The following is a 20,689-nucleotide window of genomic DNA, read 5'->3' on the forward strand; positions in this document are numbered from 1 at the left end:
CTCCAAAGCCCTGGTCTGTTTTGTTTTAAATCCCTTGTTTCATCTCCTATAGCAAGACTGAAGTCATACATCATTTTGAATCTCAGTAAGGGTGTATGGAGAATTACGGTAACCAGTTTTGAATGGTGCTAAACCTGACTCACAGCCACGGGGGTCTGAATAATTATCCTTCTTTGGGGTAGATTGTGTAAGAAGCCTAAGAGCTAGGCCATGTAGAATAGCTGTCAAGAAGTCTCCTTCCTTCTCTCCAACCATTTCTTTGACATGTCATGTTGAACGGGGACAGACAGACCTTATAGGGAATCTTTTAGTCAAATGCAGTACACTTCCATTTGGGCCTGATGGGCACACTGGCTAATATTTCTACAGAGGAGTCGTCTTGACAAGGCCTTGGTTTTGCTCGAGGGTTTATTTGCCTCTCATACACCCCCTGCCTTGCTTGATGGACTCTGACTCATGAATAGATCTGATTTTCCAATACGCTCAGTCTTTTCTGTGGCTCAGCCCTGTCAGCCACTTCCAGACGTCCCTGACTCCTCTGCAGCTAGACCTCCACACCAGCCTACAATTTTTTTTGTAATTGCTGATTCAGCAAAGACTCTTTATTTCCAACTGACTGATTTCATCTCCTCCAGTGAGTCTGGCTGCACTTTCTGCTCCAGAGCAGATAGATCTGTCTGGATCTTTTCTCCTCAGGGAATCCAAACCACAGAGTAAGAGTCGATATAATATAGTGGGAAGAAACTGGTTTGAATCTCACCACAACCATAATAAACTCACTAGCAGGGGCAATATTGGCTTTACTTAGGTGTCACAAGACTCTTCTGTTTTTGCCACAGCAAACTAACGCAGCTACCCCTCTGGGAATTAATGTATGGATATTCTTTTTAGATTCCCACCTTTTCTTTGACATCATCCATTAAGGCCAGCAAGAAAGTATAAAGGTTCCCAAGGAAGAGTGCAAAAATGCGTCCAAGTTGCCATTTCAGTCCAATCCGAGGATGATACTCCTCTAAGTTTGCAATGGTTTCAAACAGCGGAGGGCAAAACATTCCTAGCAAGGACATAACAATTTCAACCTGTCACACCGAAAAGAGAGCTTTGTTATTTTGCAATGTTATTAATGAGCTGACGCCCACCCTTGGCACCAGTTCTGCCCCTCGACACCCGTCCCCAGCCTCCAGCATCTCCTGCCTGAGGTGGCTGCCTCCCTTTGCCAAATGGTAGGGCCGGCCCTGTGCATCTCCTTTGACTGTTCCGATTTGCGGGGATGGAGGCAGGGCAAAGGCTGCCTTTGTCCTTCTGTGGGCAAAGCAGGATAGATCTCTCACACTACAGTGGTGCCTCGCAAGACGAATGCCTCGCAAGACGGAAAACTCGCTAGCCGAAAGAGTTTTCCGTTTTGGAGGCGCTTCGCAAAACGAATCTCCTATGGGCTTGCTTCGCAAGACGACAATGTCTTGCGAGTTCCTGCTGGTTCCCCCCCCTTTCCCCCCTTTTTCTAAGCCGCTAAGCCGCTTATCAGCTGATCCGATCAGCAGATAAGCCGCTAAAAGCAGCTAAAAGCCGCTAATAGCGCTAAGTCGCTTATCAGCTGATCCGATCAGCAGATAAGCCTCTAAAAGCCTCTAAAAGCCACTAATAGCGCTAATCCGCTAATCCTTCAATGGGCTTGCTTCGCAAGACGAAAAAAACCGCTAGACGAAGAGAATCACAGAACGGATTCTTTTCGTCTTGCGAGGCACCACTGTACCAAGCTGTTATAGGAAAATCCTTGGGCTCACTTGGTTTGCCAAACAAAGACACCAGCCAGGAGTATAAGGAGCAAAACAGCAGCCGGTAGGCCTGATCTTTATTCAAAGACTGTTGCAAAAGGACTTCCACCCACCACATGGAAGAAGCAGGAAGAGGCCCTGAATAAAGGGATGTTTCCTCTTTTATAGGTTTCCCCTTTTCCCATAAACAGTTTGTTGAAGCATCATGCATACATCACAGATACATCATACATATGTCACAAAGAACCGGTTCATCAGGTTTGTCCCCATCTCTCCCTTGCCTTCCACCTCACACCCATCAAAGGAAATATTTACAAGCTCCTGGGTTTCACACTTCTTTGTCCTGACTGAGAACCCAATCCTTTCCTGGATGGTTTCCTATTGTCCATGTGATGACTACCTGTCTGGCACACATTTGCCAGGATGCCAGTGATTATCTCTTGTGCAAGAGGCTGCTGTGTAGTTATCACAGGCTTCAGGGATTATGGCTGCCCTCACTCATGTCCCAAGCTCCCCGCTTCGGTAGTCCTTTGTTCCCTGAGTAAAATGAAGTTGGAATGGTGTCGATCCAGACGTGGGGCTGATTTTATATGAATATTTGAAGGTTTTGCTGCACCTGGGACAGGTGAAGGCTGTGCGACCTTGAACAAGATACAACGCAGCAAAACTGTGGTGAGTTTTTATGGGGGTACAGTGGTACCTCAGTTTACGAACTTAATCCGCTCTGGAAGTGTGTTCTTAAACCGAAACCGTTCTTAAACCGAGGCGTGCTTTCCCTAATGAGGCATCCCTCCGTCAGTGCCCTTCCACCGTTCGGCTTCCTTTCTCAGACTGAGGTAAAGTTCGCAAACCGGGACACTACTTCCAGTTTTGTGGAGTTTGTGAACCGAATAGTTCATAAACAGGGCTGTTCTTAAACTGAGGTACCAATGTATTTACAAAAGTGAATGGTTTTTTGGGGGGGATGGTCTGGGGGTGCAGTGTCCCATTTAACTGGAAACAAACCATTATAAAAATTCCGGTAACAAAGCTATAGTGAGATGGCCACTTTAGGCTGGTGTTTTTGAGTGTTATGGAAGGGTAGAAATTACTAGTTAGAGCAAATTTATTATTGTTACATTTTTGATGCCAGAGAGGAGGAGTAATCCTTGCTGGATTTTCTGCCTCAGGTACAGAAAATAACTTAGCTGGCCTTGAGGTGACTAGTATGCACCTTGCCTTGTGTGATGGTGAAGCGCTATAACCAGCAAAATGTCTTGGGCCTTGTCTCCAGGCCCAATATTTTCTCTCAAGAGATTCAGGAGGGGAGCAGTTATACTCCCATGCTGCCGGGCATTGACAGGATGGATTATTCTGCTTCGGCTTTCTCTCCCTCAGGTGAACATAGGGAAAAGGGAAACTGCACCAGAACTTTTTGAATATATTTAAAAATGGTATCTTAGGAATAGTATCCAATATCTATACAGTGGTGCCCCGCAAGACGAATGCCTCGCAAGACGGAAAACTCGCTAGACGAAAGGGTTTTTTGTTTTTTGAGCTGCTTCGCAAGACGATTTTCCCTATGGGCTTGCTTCGCAAGATGGAAATGTCTTGCAAGTTTGTTTCCTTTTTCTTAACACCGTTATTACAGTTGCGACTTGACTTCGAGGAGCAACTCATAGAATGCGGTGTGGTAGCCTTTTTTGAGGTTTCTAAAGACTTTGGTGATTTTTGAAGCTTTTCCAAAACTTTCCCGACACCGTGCTTCGCAAGACGAAAAAAATCGCAAGACGACAAAACTCGCGGAACGAATTAATTTCGTCTTGCAAGGCACCACTGTATTGTTTGGGACGCTTGCTGAAAACGTTTCTGCCCAGGCACCTGATTTACTTGTCTACATTTAAAGTTGTGTTGAGTTTTTAACCTGGAGAAAACCACCAGTGTTTGTGGATTTTGCTGGGTTACTTTATTTGTAACCTGCTTGGAGAGCTTTTTAATTTTTTTATCAAGCAGTTTATACATTTTCTAAACAAACAAAATGCGCCTCAACACTTGGGCTAAGCTTTTCGTGAATACAATGTGGGAGATATTAATAGTCGCAATGCTGCTCTGAAAGCATCTGTATCCCTTTGCAGAAAGGCAAGGTGTGAATTTAATAGTAACAACAAAAAAGTGAAACAACAAAGTAGAATATTATCAGGTTTGAGGGTCTGGTGCCCTCAAAGGATACCAGTACAAGTAGTATGACTTAAATCAAAATACAGAGTAGTATCTAATGTGAGTCCTACTCAAAGCAGACCCACCAAAATTAATGGGCCTGACTAACCTTGTCCTATTAAATTCAGTGGGTCTACTCTGAGTTGGACTAAGTTGAAGACAATCCACATGCTTGAATTGCACAGGAGCATGTACGCTCCTTAAAATGAAAGTGTGAAGGCTGCTGTAGGAACAATGTGAAATCACTTCTTACACCAAGTGGATACACAGCTTAATTTTGCTGAGATGGCAAGGGATGAAACCGACAGTAGGGATTTCTGTGTGAGAGCGTAAGAACACAAACGTCACAAATATCTGTATCTTCAAACTAAATTATTGACTCGGGGAATAAAGTTGTATACCCTTTATAAGTGGGGCAATCCCTGGCATAGCTCAGTTGGCAGAGCAAGAGACTCTTAATCTCAGGGTTGCAGGTTCGAGCCCCATGTTGAGCAAAAAGATTCCTGCTTTGTAGGGGGTTCGACTAGATGACCCTCGTGGTCTTTTCCAGCTTGACAGTTCTGTTATTCTACCTGTGTACTGAACTCCTATCGTGGCTTGGTCAGTTTGGTGGGTGGTGGCAGGAAAATGGAAAAAAGTACTTTGGCTTTGCTTAAATACACACAGGACAATTCCCAGTAATTTTTGATTGTTTGACTAGGAGGGTGTGTGTGTGTGTGTGTGTGTGTGTGTGTGTGTGTGTGTGTGTGTGTGATGACAGCTTTCCCAGGGTTGCCTAGCAACCCTAAACCACAACGTGCTTATTTCCTTCTAGGTCAGATCAGGATATAGGCTGATCATTATCAACAGAACAGAGCTGGAGGAGAGACCAGAGAACTAGGATGAGCAGATGCTAAACTAGGTTTCTATTCAGAGAACTCTAAATCTTGGGTCTGGCTTGTGATGCACCGATCTTATTTTTAATAGGCCAATAAATTTTGCAGTAAAAAAAGCCTAGCCATAAGCTGTGTTAAAGAAAATTAGTTTTTTCCTCTTGAAATGGGCACCTTAAGTCATCATGTGCCTTGACCATGGTGTGGTGTCATCAGTGGCGTAGCGTGGGGGGTGCCAGGGGTGCCGGCCGCACCGGGCGCAACATTTGGGGGGGCGCATTTGGCCGGCCCTCCTCGAGGAAGCAGGAACCCCACTGTCCTCGGACCTCCTCCGAAGGCTGGCGGTGGGGTGGAGAGACCTTCTCCCTGCGCCAGCCTTCGGATGGCTGTCCTGAAGACTTGTGGTGGCGTAGCGTGGGGGGTGCAGGGGGGGCCTGCCGCACCTGGCGCAACATCTGGGGGGGCGCGGAAGAGACTCGAGTGCTAAAATCCATGGGTTAGGGGGCGCAAATTACTTGCCTTGCCCCGGGTGCTGAGAACCCACGCTACGCCACTGGGTGTCATGTCTGAATTGTGGCGATGGCTTCCCAGAAACTAGGGAATCATGAGAGGAATGTGTCTGTAGTGAGGGTCTGGGAGATTTCAAACGGATAAAGGGTGTTACTGAATAATTACAGTACTGGTTGCCCCATACTGACTTGACCCGTTACATGAAGCGATAGAGGATATAAATGATAGTTAGCAGGGGAGTACTTTTCCATTTGTCAGGTTACTACAGACCAGAGTTCTTCAACCTTGGGTCTTCAGGCATTGTGGGACTACAACTCCCACCATCCCTGGTGATTGGCTCAGTTGGCTGGGAATGATGGGAGTTGTAGTCCAACAACATATGGGGCCCAGTGTTGGGAGAAGGCTGCTTATCATAGGCCGTGTGCCCACTAGAAAGTACATTCAAAGCACATTCTTTCCCCTCAAATAATTATTGGTACTGTAGTTTGTTAAGGTTTGCTGGGAATTGCAACTGTCTGAGGGATAAACTACAATGCCCAGAATTCTTTGTGTTAAGTTGTGGATGAACATATCAGACGACACAGCGATTCTTCAAACAGCTCTTGTTTAGTCACAGGCCAGAACAGGACTGAACTGAAGGGTTCAGCCAGCCTGCTTATATAGAGCTCCACTAGAACGTAACAGTAACCACTTTCTGTAACTATCCAATCACTGAACGTCACTTTCAATCCCTTATTTGCATATGCGGACCTGAATGAAAACTATCTACAGTATCCCCCTGCTGGCCCAGGGTGAGAACTTCAGAACATAACACTTTGAAGGGGGGAAATGAGTTTCAAATGTGCTTTAAAAGCATAGTGAGCATACAGAGCAAATTGGTCGAAGCTCCCACTATTCTCTTTGTGGTGACCGTGCACTGCTGCTGAATATGTGTTTCTGAAGAATGGGATCGAGAAGGAAGCTTGATAACTTTGCTTTCAGAATGACGCCATGGGCTTTATAGCAGAAAGGTTTTAGGAGCAAAGAAAAATACTCGGTTCTACAACTTTTAAATCCCCACCCCTTATAATTATTTTGCATCATTGCAGGTTGTCCATTTGAGGGTTTCACTAACTGATTTGCCAGATCCAAGAACAATTCTGGGAGAAAGAAGGTAAGCCTATAGACTGCAATCAGCTGTGAGTTGGCCCATGTGTCCATCGTGGCAACAAAGGGCACACAAGAGGCATGTTTTTATCTTTGCGTGTATTGCTTTAAATGTTAAAAAAAGAAAAGGCTAAGCAAATTCATATGTGGTTGGCCACTGGGAGAACAGAATGCTGGACCAGATAGGCCTTTGGCCTGATCCAATGTCTATGAGCCATGATAGCTAAATACCTCCACATTCAGAGGCAGTATATTGCTGAATACCAGAGGTGGGGATCAACAACAGGGAAATGCAGCAGAACATTGACTTTGACTCAACTGAGGCAGTTTTAAAATGCTTGCACTCTTCTTACCTCATTTCTTTCATACCAGCCAATGTTTTCCATTTTTGAAAAGGCCTGGGACCGCTTAACGACAAAGTAAATAAGATAGCCACTTCCACATAAGCAACATATAATAAGTACGTTGGCCAGAACCCTCAGGAATCTTCTCAGGTGGATGTTCTCATCTTTGTTGCTTTCTTGCTCATCCACAATTGACTCCTTAAGAAATACAATAAGCCACAGGGAGAGATGATTTGCAGCCCGATCATATATATGTGCTTGCTTGGACACAAATCCCCACCCGTTAGTGTGTTTTGGATTGTGGAGCCGCTTGTGGAACAAATGCATTGGTGGTTTCTAAACAAAGCATTCCATATGCCCCAAAGATGCACTGAAGTGTTGGATTTAACCTTTATAATAATAATAATAATAATAATAATAATAATAATAATAATAATAATAATTTATTATTTATACCCCGCCCATCTGGCTGGGCTTCCCCTGCCACTCTGGGCGGCTTCCAAAAAAATATTAAAATACTATAATACATCAAACATTAAAAGCTTCCCGAAACAGGGCTGCCTTCAGATGTCTTCTAAAAGCCTGGTAGTTGTTGTTCTCTTTGACATCTGGTGGGAGGGTGTTCCACAGGGAAGGTGCCACTACCGAGAAGGCCTTCTGCCTGGTTCCCTGTAACTTGGCTTCTCGCAGTGAGGGAACCGCCAGAAGGCCCTCGGTGCTGGACCTCAGTGTCCGGGTAGAACGATGGGGGTGGAGACGCTCCTTCAGATATACTGGACCAAGGCCGTTTAGGGCTTTAAAGGTCAGCACCAACACTTTGAATTGTGCTCGGAAACGTACTGGGAGCCAATGTAGGTCTTTCAAGACCGGTGATATGTGGTCTCTGCGGCCGCTCCCAGTCACCAGTCTAGCTGCCGCGTTCTGGATTAGTTGTAGTTTCCGGGTCACCTTCAAAGGTAGCCCCACGTAGAGCTGGAATGGTTTGAGTCTTTGTTATTTGAAGGACTGTCCACATCCAAATCAACCAACCCACACTTTGAGATCAGTGATGGAGGCTCTCATTGGTTGCCTGCTGCAATGACTGGTAAAATTGGTGGGCCCAATGGCGAGAAGGACTGTTTCCTGGTGGCCCAATGGCTTTGGAGGCTCCTCAAGACAATCTCTTTATTGAGCATTCATCTTGGTTTGCTTGCACAAATCTGATGTGGATGCTGGACAATAACTGGCCCTTAATGAAGATTTGTTCTGCTTTGTTTGTGAGGTTATGTGAAGCTTGCGTTTTCATCCCGATTTGCTTGCACTGTGGTTATACGCTGTCCCATTAATACATTTTTTTAATCCCACACTTTTTAGTGCATTTTCCACCACTTTTTTTTAAAAAAGCTTCCTCACCCTGGTCTTTCAGGAAGGCTTTGACAATCTATTTGTTTTGGGTAACCAATGCATGCGTGAGCGATATTTTCAGCCTGTTATGGCATTCCTTTTAGCTAACATCATATTATATATTCTGGGCAGGTTGTGTGGGTTTTTTTTTTAGTATTGCAGGTTTATTATGTAAGCCACCTTGAGAGAGTTTTACTCTGAAAAGCAGCCCTATAAATATTTTAAAATAAAGTTAAACTTTAGAAAGACTGAAGCTTGTTAAGGAGAAGCTAAAGTTTAGTAGTATTGGGCATTGTCCCTGAGAAAGCAGGAAATATCTGAATCAACTGCATTATTATATGGGTTGTGTTCAGTTCAAGAATCATAAACTGATTTTTTTAAAAACCCACAAAGAATTTAGGATGTTTCTAATGCGTCTTTTGGGTTTTCAGCCTCCACTGTACAATGCAACAATACTGTCAAGCTTTCCTTTGTGAAATGGGATAACTAGAAAGTGCAAAAGAAGAGACTGATGGATGATGCCAGTAGCTGGGATGTGGAAAGAAAAAACACCATTAAGCTTTTGATACAATCACAAAAGTGTGTCTAAACGTGACTCCCTAGCTATATAAAATGAGTATTCTTCCCTGATTGAAATTCTGCCAAAGGTGCAGTGCAGTAGCATCTCGAGAGACAAGGATCTTGCTGCAGAGAGGAAAGTTAAGGTGGTGATTACCTTGAAACTAGTTGTAATGGATGCAAACTTGTTGTCGGCTGTCTCTGGGTTGCCTATGAGGTAGTCCCAACTAGTGAACATTTTCCAGCTAAAGATGAAGCTCTCATCATCCCCATCGCCCGTGTCTTCATGGGCATTCCGGGCCATTCTGCAGATCAACAAAGTCATATACGGTTGCTTACAATCTGCTATTCAGACACTAGATGCCTCTCTTCTGTGAGCAGAGAGGTCTGTGTTTTCCAGGGCAGCACAGCTCTCTGAGACTTCTACGTGGGCATTTCAGGCAGCAAATATATATAACTGTGAATACACATCAGGGCGCGCTGATTCAGGAGTCCTACATGTGTGCATTTATGATGCCACAAAATTGTCATTTAATTTTGCCCCTGAATGTGAAGATTCCATTTTAGGCTGCTACCAGTAAAACAACTTTGGTTAAACTTTTTAAATCACAATTTCATGTTTCATATTCTTAAGAGGGTCTCTTCTCCAGTCTTCAGAGAGTGGCTGGAAGTGGGGAGGCAGAAAAAAGTCCTTCTTTCCTTCCACTCTGCAGTTTTAATCTGAAATCTTTGGCACAGTACTGCGCCCAGAGCTCAGAAACTGCTCACACTAATGAAATCCCCTGTCACAAAACGCGCCTAGTACAATGGGAGTTTCGAATGCTAGGTTTGTGGGATTAAGGGTTGGAATGAGAGTTGTAAGATAAAGAATCTATTCCTGGCTTTGTATATGGCTCATGAAGCTCACTTTAAATGTTTGATGTTCCTTTGTTTAGCTTTCTGATAGCCTTCAATGTACTTGCAAGCCAGGAAAAATGTTCCCATAGTGTGCTGAGGGCATCTTCACATGTTATGTAGAAGCATTAAAAAAAGAAAAAGGATGTGTACGTGACCCAGGCATGCTTTGTTCAGAATTCCAGTGTGATGGCCAAAGAGAAAATGTGTGCCCCTTCGCCACAGTGATAAGCATGAATGTGCACCTTGATTTTCCACTTTGTTGGGACTAAGTTCCCTCTTTGCACAAAGAATCCACAGGGGGTGGGCGTACGTCACTCAAGGCTAAACTCCCACAGGACATTAAGCATGTGGTTTCATTCCGCACACATCTTTTCAAAAGTTCAAAGAGGGTCAGTCCAAGATATTTTGCTGCCTGAGGCAATGACAAGAGGGCACCTCCCCACTTGAACCAGACTGGCCGATGAATTTTATGTCAGTGCCAGTACTAGGCTAGCACACCTGAAGACAGCATGCTTGCTTAGGGGGGTATAGGGCAGGGTGTGTGACACACCCAGGCATGTCCTCCAACGCTTTCCTGTTGCTCCCCATCCCCAAGCACCTGCTGTCTGAGGCTGCCATTTCATCCCACCTAATAGCAGCTGCTGGAGCCCCTCACCAGGACCACAGTGGTCAGGGAGCGCGGACTTTAAAGATTTCCTGCTGGGGCTTCCACAAAAATTTTCCCTCCGGAGCTGCTATTTGCACATAGAGGGGACTATCTATGCACCATGTTTTGGAGCGCCATAGTGACGCTTTCTGTTTCCTTGACAAACTTGGAGTTTTCAAACATGTGTTTGCAGTTTAACTATAAAGGATGAGGAGGCAGTTGTGGAGGGCCGTGGGGGGACGGGGCAGGAGATGCTTAACCCTTTCCTATAATCCCTCCTAAAATGCATTTTCCCTCCTTGCTGGGCTTAATTCCAGTCCTTTACCTGACTGAGGGGAAAACTGCAAGAAAAAACTGAACTGCTTTGCCAGAGATGTACCCACATGTCTGAATCGTTCGTTACAATCAAATGCTGCACTTCGATGCACCACAGGCAAAGCCATATTATGAAAATATGTGGTAGTGCTGTCTCAGAGTGCAAAGGCACTCCACACTCCCCAAATCTCTCTCAGAGCTCAAAATCCAATTGAAGAGTTGGAAGAGAACTCAAAGAACGTGCTGGTCTCTTATGACTCTAATTCTAAACTTTAAGTCGTATTAATTCCAAGTGCCTAGCTAGACACAGGGGGATTCTAGAATCCTGATGTTGGCAGTTGCACACAGTTCTGCAGTCAAACTGTGAAGCTGTATTTGAAATGAAACGTCGGGGGGAAAGGTAGGAAGTCAGAACAGAATACAAAATAAAGCGGAGCATTTTGGCTCTAACACTGGACAAGCCCTAACCCTAGCTGCTACAATATGATAATTCTAGTTGTTAGGCAGCAAGGATAATCAGATTCCTGGTGATACGGCAATCGCAGTCTGGACCCTGGTGATAGGAGGGACCTAGAGGCAAGAGAGCTCCGCATTTGAAAGGCTCTCTCCCCTGTCTTTGAGAGAGTGACCTCTGACCAGTGGGGCACCAAAGCCAGTTGGCCAGGTCTTCTTTCAGGTAGGCATCTTAAGTACCCTTTTTGCAGCATTTGTGCGGGGCTGTCTTATCAAAATAGTAGGGGTGTGTGTGATCAGGGCCTTCCTTCACAACCTTAATGTAGGATTTATCAGCAGGTCCCAACCAACTGGAAAATCTGGAGGGGAGACTTCAGGCTTGTGAGTCTGGGGTCTACCTTGTGTTTTCCTCCCTACATCCACTTTTTTAAGCAGCTTGTTCTTAGGAGCTTTTCTTCACGCCGTGTACCTGGTGCGGTTAAAATAGAAGTACATTAGCTTTATAAACTGCCAGGGGTTTCAGTGTACTTTCCTGCTTGCTAAAATGATGCCGTTAAAAAAATAATTACATCGAGTGACAATGGAACTGCTTTGTTAGCACTCCAAGAAAAGAACTGAATGGATGAGAGCAGCGACTTGCCCTGTTTCAAGAAGCTTCTCGGGGACAGAATTGGAGAGAATTACGGATAACAATAAGCAATTTGTGCCAGGACAGAAAGCACTGCTTGGAAAGAATGATTCTTTTGTGGGAATTGTAATTAGGGGGCTTTAATATGGGCCTGTCCTTGAATGCATTTGAAGATGTTGCTTTTAACTAAGGTGCAACCGCATATTTTCATAACGTGGGTTACCCAGTGGTGCAATGAAGCGCGGCATTTGCGTGTAATGAACAATTCATGGGGTGGGGTGGGTGCCAAGCTGGGTCTTTGAACCGGGTGAAATAAAGCCTAGTTCTGCCCCTGCTCTGAGTAATTTATAAGGGACTGTCTGGGAAACACAGGGTGTGTTGGCCTTAAGAGTTCCTAGGTTTTACGAAGTTTAGAGGAGGGGGTCTGCCATGGAAACGAGCAAACTGCTTTGATCTCAGAGTAGCAGGTGCAGACTTTGTTGCTATGTCACCTGTTAGCACTCAGATACGGATTCTGAAGATCCATTATTGGTTAAAACTTATCTTTATCCTTGTTGGGTTGGCACCCTTAACCCTACTGGATTCCTACCAATCCAAATGGAAAGCTACAGTGGTGCCTCGCAAGACAAAATTAATTCATTCCGCGAGTTTTTTCGGCTAGCGAATTTTTCGTCTTGCGAAGCACGGTGTCGGAAAAGTTTTGGAAAAGCTTCAAAAATTACCAAAAACCTCAAAAAAGGCTACCACACCACATTCTATGAGTTGCTCCTCGAAGTCAAGTCGCAACTGTATTAATGGTGTTAAGAAAAAGGAAACAAACTTGCAAGACGTTTTCGTCTTGCGAAGCAAGCCCATAGGGAAATTCGTCTGCGAAGCAGCTCAAAAACTGCAAAACCCTTTCGTCTAGGGAGTTTTTCGTCTTGCGAGTCATTCATCTTGCGGGGCACGACTGTACACTGCATGAAAAGCTAAGAACTTGGGGTTTTCCCCACAGGCCCTGATAGCTGTAGGTTATGAGAAAGCTAGAGCAATAATCCACCAACGAATTTGGGATGTGGAACTGCAATGCCACATGAGCGAGATGAATAAACACCCAGCAATAAAAGATAATGGGAGAGGATGTACCCCAGCAAATTATTTGTCAAAATTACAAATACCTAAATACAGACGGTCATTTACCCTTGCTAGATTCAACGTGCTGCCACCTGCCTTATTGCAGGGCAGATTTAAGGGTAAACCATACATGGAACGAGTCTGCCCCTGTGGCTTGATGGAGGTAGAAACTGTCTCTCATGCCTTGTTATACTGACATTTCTACAGGGATATACACTCGGTATTTATTACCCCTGCTATGCAAAAATCTCCAAATGAATCTGAACTTCAATGTCTAAAATCCCTGGTAGAGGACAAGGATCCTGAGATCATGTTAAGTGTAGCCAAATTCTGTGCGATTGCCATAAAATTTAGGGAACAAGCTGTGCTATCATAATGATTAAGGTTTTAAATGATAATTTTAGGTTATATGTTAGTGACTAAGTTTTAACTTATATATTTTTAAACTGTTGCTATATCTGTACTGGGGACGCGGGTGGCCCTGTGGATTAAACCACAGAACCTAGGACTTGTTGATCAGAAGGTTGGCGGTTCGAATCCCCATGAAGGGGTGAGCTCCCGTTGCTTGGTCCCTGCTCCTGCCAACCTAGCAGTTTGAAAGCACGTCAAAGTGCAAGTAGATAAATAGGTACCTCTCCGGCGGGAAGGTAAACGGTGAGCTGCTCTGGTTCGCCAGAAGTGGCTTAGTCATGCTGGCCACATGACCCAGAAGCTGTACGCAGGCTCCCTCGGCCAATAAAGCGAGATGAGCGCCGCAACCCCAGAGTCAGCCATGACTGGACCTAATGGTCAGGGGTCCTTTTACCCTTTACCTATATCTGTACTGTCCCTGTTATACCCAATTGCAAATTCAAATGTATCCCTATCGTGTTTTATGACTTCCTTGATATTGTATGTGGGCTGGAACTGGTCTGTGACCAAAATAATATTCATTCAGCCTAGCGTGAGGCCAACATTTGACACCCTCTGCATGCCTCGCCCTGCCTTCCCAAAGTCAGGTAAGAGGTGCCAGGCTTTGGGAAGGAGGAAGGAGGGTTCTAGGACCCTGTCAGAGCCCTCATGCCTCCTTTCTGAATCTGGGCAAGCACTGAATGGGCTTTAAGAAGGTGCCCTCTCTGACTCCGTACCCAATGTGGGCAAACCCCTGGCACTGCCCTAAAACCGCCTCTAGGTGTACGATACGGCACGAGTGCAAAGAACAATGGCTCAGAGCCTTTATTTGTAAAAAAAAAAATTGCTTTGGTGCATTCCAGGTCCCCTCCACCAGGGCTGCAAGATTAGGGTGGGGGGGTCAGCAAATAGCAGAGAAAACTCAACTGGGAGTGTTAGGGCAAGGAAGGTGGGCGACAGGCTCTTCTGAGCATAACCTGTTCAGCACACAAGGCAAGAATGCACCATACGCTAACACTACCAGTTTGTCAGAAAAAGCCATGCTAAAGAAAGAGCTGGACTTACGATCTTATGACAACTATTATACTGTATCCGTATACACCGACAACGCCAACCATGAAATAGGCCATTGGTAGCCTGTACTTTAGCCAGCCAATTGTCCTTTGGTTGTTGTAGTAGCCATAGAAAACAGCAGAATACTTAATGTAGCCCTAGAAGGGGAACAAAACAGCCTAAATCGGTTTGAGCATATTAGATGTTCGTTTTTATGCATATCAGATCGAAACATAACTTCGTAATCAGTATTGGATGCAAGCCTAGTGAGGGCGACAACCTAAATTCAGTTTATTCCTCATTGGGGAATGAGATGCCCATTTATGACTTCGCTGGTGGGCTGATTGACGCCTACCATTGTGGCGGGCGCTTTTTATTGGACACAAGAGATCATATAAGCAGAAGCTTTAGTTGCATTTCCTTTTGGGCTGTGCTAAGCAATTTTTCAGCCCATTGCTTATTCAAACTTCCCACTGAGTTCAATGTGTCTTACGCCCCAGGAATTGTGCTTAGGGTGGCAACAGTCCTAGTCTGATGAGCAACTCCTCGGCATTAGGAGATGAAATGTATTGCATTGCATCTCCCTCTTGCAGGGATCAATTTTTCACTCCTGCGTACAGCCCCAGTGAAGCAGCATCCAGGAAAGGCTGCTAAAATTAATTTTCATTATCCCTTTGCAGGTTATCTGTGTGCTGCTACCTCTGCTGTGTGTGCGAGAAAAGAAGCAAAAATAGAAGTTGAGCAGAGAGGTCACAGATTGCTATTTCATAGACGTTACTATGTCAGACAGAATTCTCGTACAATCTCCAGATCAGCTCCATTGTCCCCAAGACAGACAGATAGATTTCCTTTCCCAAGTTATGCCTTCATATCTCTATGAGTGTGACATGTCTGTCTTCTGAAACAATATTAGAAGAGACTCTAATCTCCCCCCCTCCACCTTCATTCAAAGGGTGATACACAGAGTAGACTCACTAAAATCACTGGGCTTAAGTTCACTGATTTCAATAGGTCTACTCTGAGTCCAAGAGCTTATCCACATTTACCTTTCCTTCGTTCTTTCCAGGAATGGTCTGCACTATAAAAATTCTGGGCCCAGGTGTCCTTTTTTTTTTTTTGCCACAGAGCTTTCCCCACAAAAACCGCTCTTTAAAGCTCAATTGGAACAAACATCAGTTCATGGAAAACCCAAATTCCCATGAACTGCCAGGATGACGGTGAGGAGGAAGAGGATCCTGGCAAGGGATGTTGCCGGACTGGGACACACAGGGGCAAGCAGGGGACAGGGAAGGAAGTACTCATGGGGTGACAGAGGATGATGAGGGGATGGGGGTCAGTCCACAGGAACCAGAGCAGAAGGACCCATCATGGGCCAGAGGGCCCCATGTCCCCATGAATGTGATGGGCTCTGAAGAATAGGGAGCAGCGGAAGGGGTGCTCCAGGAGGCTGAGCAGACAAGGGCCCACAGACCATCTCCCTAGCTGGCCAGGTAGGGCTTGCTAGCTCTGGGAAGATGGGTGTGATTCCTCAGCTGGAGTAGGCTCACAACAGGTGAGGGTCACAGGCCTCATCAAGCCCAGGTGCTGCAATCAGCAGGCCAAGAACAAACTGGAAGTAGAGTTGCGGTCTTGTGTCTGCTCAACTGCCCATGTTGATGAACCTTGGCTTGAATGCTCCAAGACTAACTATGTTTTGGGTTTGACTCTGGACTGTGTCCTGACTGCTGGACTTCAGACTTGGCTACTTGGATTGACCCTGGATTGCATTTCCTGACTTTGCTCATGTGACTTGACCCCCGGACTTGCTGCCAGGTAGGCCAGGGATTCAGGACACATATTGGCAATTGCTAAAGAGCAGTTTTTCACAGGGAAAGGTCAGGGGCAAACCCTCCCCCACCCAAATAAAAGACCCCCCAAGCACAGACCCGTGCCTGGAAAAAGTGGGGCAAAAGTGTGGATAAGCCCTAACTTAATATATTTTATTTATGTATTGAATTTGTATACAACCCTATACCCGGAGGCCTGAGGGTGGTTCACAGAACAAAATCAAAATATAAAACCACAATATATAATGACTATATATATAAAACCACAATATATATATATAGTCAAAATAAAAACAACAACCTAATACCCCCCCAAAAAAGAACCACATTTTAAAAGGGCATATCAGCCAAAGCCTCTTTTGTTTTTGCGTAAATTGTTTGGAATATACAGCCATTTCAGTATGATATCTACCAGACAGTGGCTGCATTCAGACCTAACACTGATCTACAAAGCATTGCTTGTTGAACCATGAGCTGCTTGCTGGTGTGTGCTTGAGCTCTCGCACTTTACGATGGAATGGCTGGCTTAGTGTTACATCTGAACCAGCACTTGTGGTCGGTTTCTCCCAATCAAGCAAACCATCACTGGGAAGCAAAAAATAAACATTGGCTTCAGTTTGTGCTTTGTTTGGAGAGGAAACGAACCATGATAACCTCACATAATACGAAAGTCAGCTGGTCTATGGTTTGTTTCCCCCCCCCCAGCTAAGGGAGGAGCAGAGCAGGAGCTGTGTGGCCCATAGTTTGTTGACCTAGCATGATGTCTGAATGTACTCTTGCTGTGTACAAAAGGCTCTTTTTGTTCTTCTCTGCCTCAGCAGAGTCGCTGCTGAGACTGAGGCCGTGGGAAGAAGGCAAATAAGGGGACCATCCAGCCCTGTGGACACACGGTCAGAATCTATTGTGTACATTGTTGGGACAGCTAAAGGCAAAAAGCACAACGGAAAGTCAAACACAAACGAGTTCTGTTTCGGTGTTCATTAGAAAGTTTATTTCCAGCTTGGGGTCTCGCTCTGTGCTTACATTTTATTTTGCTGGTTTTCCCCACTGCAAGAATAAAATGAAGATTATAGCCTCCAGAACACTCTGTCAGAAATGCTGTCTTGAGCTCAAATGAAGCCTATTCTTTTTCCTCCTCTGTCCTCTTTTATGTAACCCATTTGTTGAGAAAGTCTTACAGTCTCTCTCCAATACGCACTTTCAAAAGCAGGGTCTGCCGGGATCAGCGCTGCTGACGTTCAGCTACTTCCATGCTTAAATCTCATCTCAGCATTTCCCAGATATTATGCTTATGGTGCAGTTCGTGCTAAGCTTCAGTGCCTTTGCAGACAGATTGGCTCTGTGGACCTTTGAGGCAGCAATATGGTGTATGGATCCCTACTAAGGGGAAGGCTAATGTTATTCCACCCATACACATAGGGAGGATTCTTGGGACTGGTTCACACATACATCTACATTGCTTGATTTGAGTTCAGCCCAGACACTGAGATGCAGCTCCAAAGGTCTTCTGGTGGTTCCCTCACTGAGAAGAGTGAAGTTTCAGGGCACCAGGCAGAGGGGTCTTCTTGGCAGTGATGCCTAAACAGCTTGAGGCCATGAGACTTGAAGGATTGCCTTCTCCCTTAAGTCCTTGCCCCAACCTTAAGATCTTCAATGATCCTCCAGACCCTCCCTAGTATCTAGAGAAATGCCCTCCTAGAGAGGTTTGGCTGATGCCCAACACTTTGGTCTTCTTGGACCTTGGTGAAGACATTTTTGTCCTTGGACTTTCAATTATAGTAGGCATATTTATTTTAGTGCTTTCATATCTTTTGCACTACGTTATATAAAACCTTTCTGGTTTTATATGCTGGTTTTAGTTTGTTTTTGTATCATTTAAGTGTTGCATTGTATTTTATATATTTAATGGCTTGCGAATCACCCAGAAAATCAGTTCTATGGGTGGTATACAAATGAAGTACCGGTAAATAATTGAGACAAATCTGAAGACACCTACCTCAAAATCCCAAAGAACAGAGAAATCCATGGCAGTTTTTTGCTCAGCCCTGGGTACAATTTTTCTTGGTATGCTTCCATATGGTGCTCCCATTAATATCTGGAACAAGTTAATCATAATTTTTTTAAAAGATAATTTCTGAAGCATTGAAAATGTCCTTTCATTTCCTGACCCATCAATAACAACACAGCAACTTGCCTTTCCTGTTGTTAAGGTGTGTTGTTTTTAAAATGTGAGACAAATGGGCTGATTTATATGAAAAGAAATATCTGTCCCTCTATCCAGAAAATATTCTGCACTCCAGCTGTAATAGATGAGGAAGGTGGGTTTGGGGCTAGCTATAAGAGGAAAGAGGTGGGAGATTGAGAAGGTCTAAAGGTGGAGCTGGCAAGCAATGTGAGCTTGGGGTGGCAGCCCCTAGTTATATTTTTAAAGAAAGTCTCTAGCCCTCCTAGAAAGGAAGTTTTGAGGCAAAATGTAGAGATTCATTCTAAGCCAGTGTTATCCTCAATGTTATCACCAATTACTGTTGGTGTGAATAGTCTCTTTACTGAATTGTCAGGGACTGTGCTTTTTTGCATTTTGTTGTCATTAGACCCTACTTTTTACAGTTTTTCTCTAGACCCACCTATGCCAAAGTAATTGTGTTAGTCCAGTGGTCCTCAAACCTTTTCCCCTCTGGGCCACACTTTCAGAATAAACATTTGCTTGTGCTACACCAACTTTGCTATTGGTAAGAAATACATTGGAAAACAAAGAGGAAACAACTAGCAGTGCTTGATTTATAAAACAGAGCGCAACTACTTTATAATATGATCGTGGGACCTCCATAAAATATAAAACAATACAAATGCATAAGAACACAATCCGTTCCCAAAATATAATTATAATGAGCCTCTTGCATATGTATCTTACGTACGTATATATAACTCAACGAGAGGTGTGAGCTTGCTTTCGTTGGCTAATCTCATTTATATCAAGTCTAATTTGAGACAAACTCTCATCTCATCATCAACACAAAGAAGCCTTTCTCTTTTCTAATCTTTCATTTTTGTCAGAGTTGAAAATCCCTGTTCACAACAATTTGTCATGGAGAACTGTCAAAGAATACACAAAGCTCTGGGAGTGAGGCATGGATACTGTTTCTGGTTGTATATCCATTCTCCACAGAAATGTTCAAATGTTTCTTTGATAGTCCTTGAATATTCCTGCCACATTTGCCAACCACCAGTGTGGCATGCCACATCCTCCTTTGAGAACCACTGCTTTGGTGTCACAAGACTGTTGTTTTTGCTGCAACTGACTAACACAGCTGCCTCTCTGAATTAAATTATGCTTCTTACCCTTCCCCTGTTTTAAGCAGGCTTAGTTGTGAAATATTCACAGTGCCAAAATTATATCTGGGCACTGCAATCTATATAAATATGGAATTTTACTTGAATACATTAAGGGAACTGGTAACCATTGTTTTATGAACAGATTTCTTCTGATTTTTTTAGCAACAAAACATTGTACAACACCGTTTAAAACCTAATCCACACCAGAATGGCATTGTTGATGTTGTATATGGATGCCATGTTCAAATTAACAAAATCTATTAGAATAAGGGTGGGTAGAAATCTGAAGGCTAATTTTTACATGGAGTTATTTGCAGTATATTAGACTAGGAACCAGAGAATGAGAATGATGTCTCCTATTAGTTAAGAAATATTGTGATTTTACAGTGGTCTCCCATTTCATATAGTTAACACTGATCTGTTGCCTCGCATGGCTTGTATCTGTACTGTCCTTCCTGCTTGGAAATAAAATAAAATATTGAAACTAAGATAATTCAGAATAAATCCCCAGTAACCCATACACTTAAACATTCTCCTTTCACAATTAATGTGTGAAGATCATATTTTACATAGCAGTAATCTGAATTCTGCTCATTTTCGGCTGATGGCAGAATTCTCGGGGGATGTCATGGGTTATATTTCCCCTGAATGCCGTAAAAGGATTATGTTTATCTCTCTATGCAGCACACATTCCTCTACAAAAAGCTGGATCAAGTTGGGGGCATTGTTCATGCCTGGAGAGAGGCTTTGTAGTACAACATCCCAAAGATTGTGAAGTAATCTTTGTTTGTGCTGTGCTGTGTGTGTGTGTGTGTGTGCGCGCGCATGCAAGAATTCAGGATGATGGGGCTGATAGATGATAGCAGCAAGATGCTAGGGTGAATTTGATAGCTCCACGCAGAGAAATGTGCTGTTGCTGCCTGCACATATTAAAATTAGGAAGCAATGTAAGGTGGGGTCCAGGGTCCAGACTAAGGTTTGTAGGTAAAGGTAAGGGACCCCTGGATGGCTCAGTCCAGTCAAAGGCAACTGTGGAGTTGCGGCGCTCATCTCGCTTTCAGGATGAGGGATCCGGCGTTTCTCCATAGACAACTTTCTGGGTCATGTGGCCAGCATGACTAAACCACTTCTGGCGCAATGGAAAACCGTGACGGAAACCAGAGCACACACAAATGCCGTTTACCTTCCCGTCGCAGTGGTACCTATTTATCTACTTGCACTGGCATGCTTTCGTACTGCTAGGTTGGCAGG

General features: G+C 44.3%; 1 protein-coding gene across 1 annotated transcript in view; it reads right to left on the bottom strand.

The window, feature by feature from the left end:
- TMC2 (transmembrane channel like 2) overlaps nucleotides 1-20,689 on the bottom strand; it is a gene marked incomplete at its 5' end in the record, with an annotated part of 54,156 nt that overhangs the window by 26,988 nt on the left and 6,479 nt on the right. Inside the window, 5 exons of the mRNA XM_081163367.1 lie at nucleotides 900-1,079; nucleotides 6,853-7,041; nucleotides 8,942-9,089; nucleotides 14,292-14,437; nucleotides 18,102-18,200. Coding sequence (XP_081019493.1) covers nucleotides 900-1,079; nucleotides 6,853-7,041; nucleotides 8,942-9,089; nucleotides 14,292-14,437; nucleotides 18,102-18,200 — 762 coding nt within the window. The remainder of the gene's footprint in view (nucleotides 1-899; nucleotides 1,080-6,852; nucleotides 7,042-8,941; nucleotides 9,090-14,291; nucleotides 14,438-18,101; nucleotides 18,201-20,689) is intronic.

This window comes from Podarcis bocagei (assembly GCF_964188305.1).
Source record: "Podarcis bocagei genome assembly, chromosome: 12".
Classification (NCBI taxonomy): domain Eukaryota; kingdom Metazoa; phylum Chordata; class Lepidosauria; order Squamata; family Lacertidae; genus Podarcis; species Podarcis bocagei.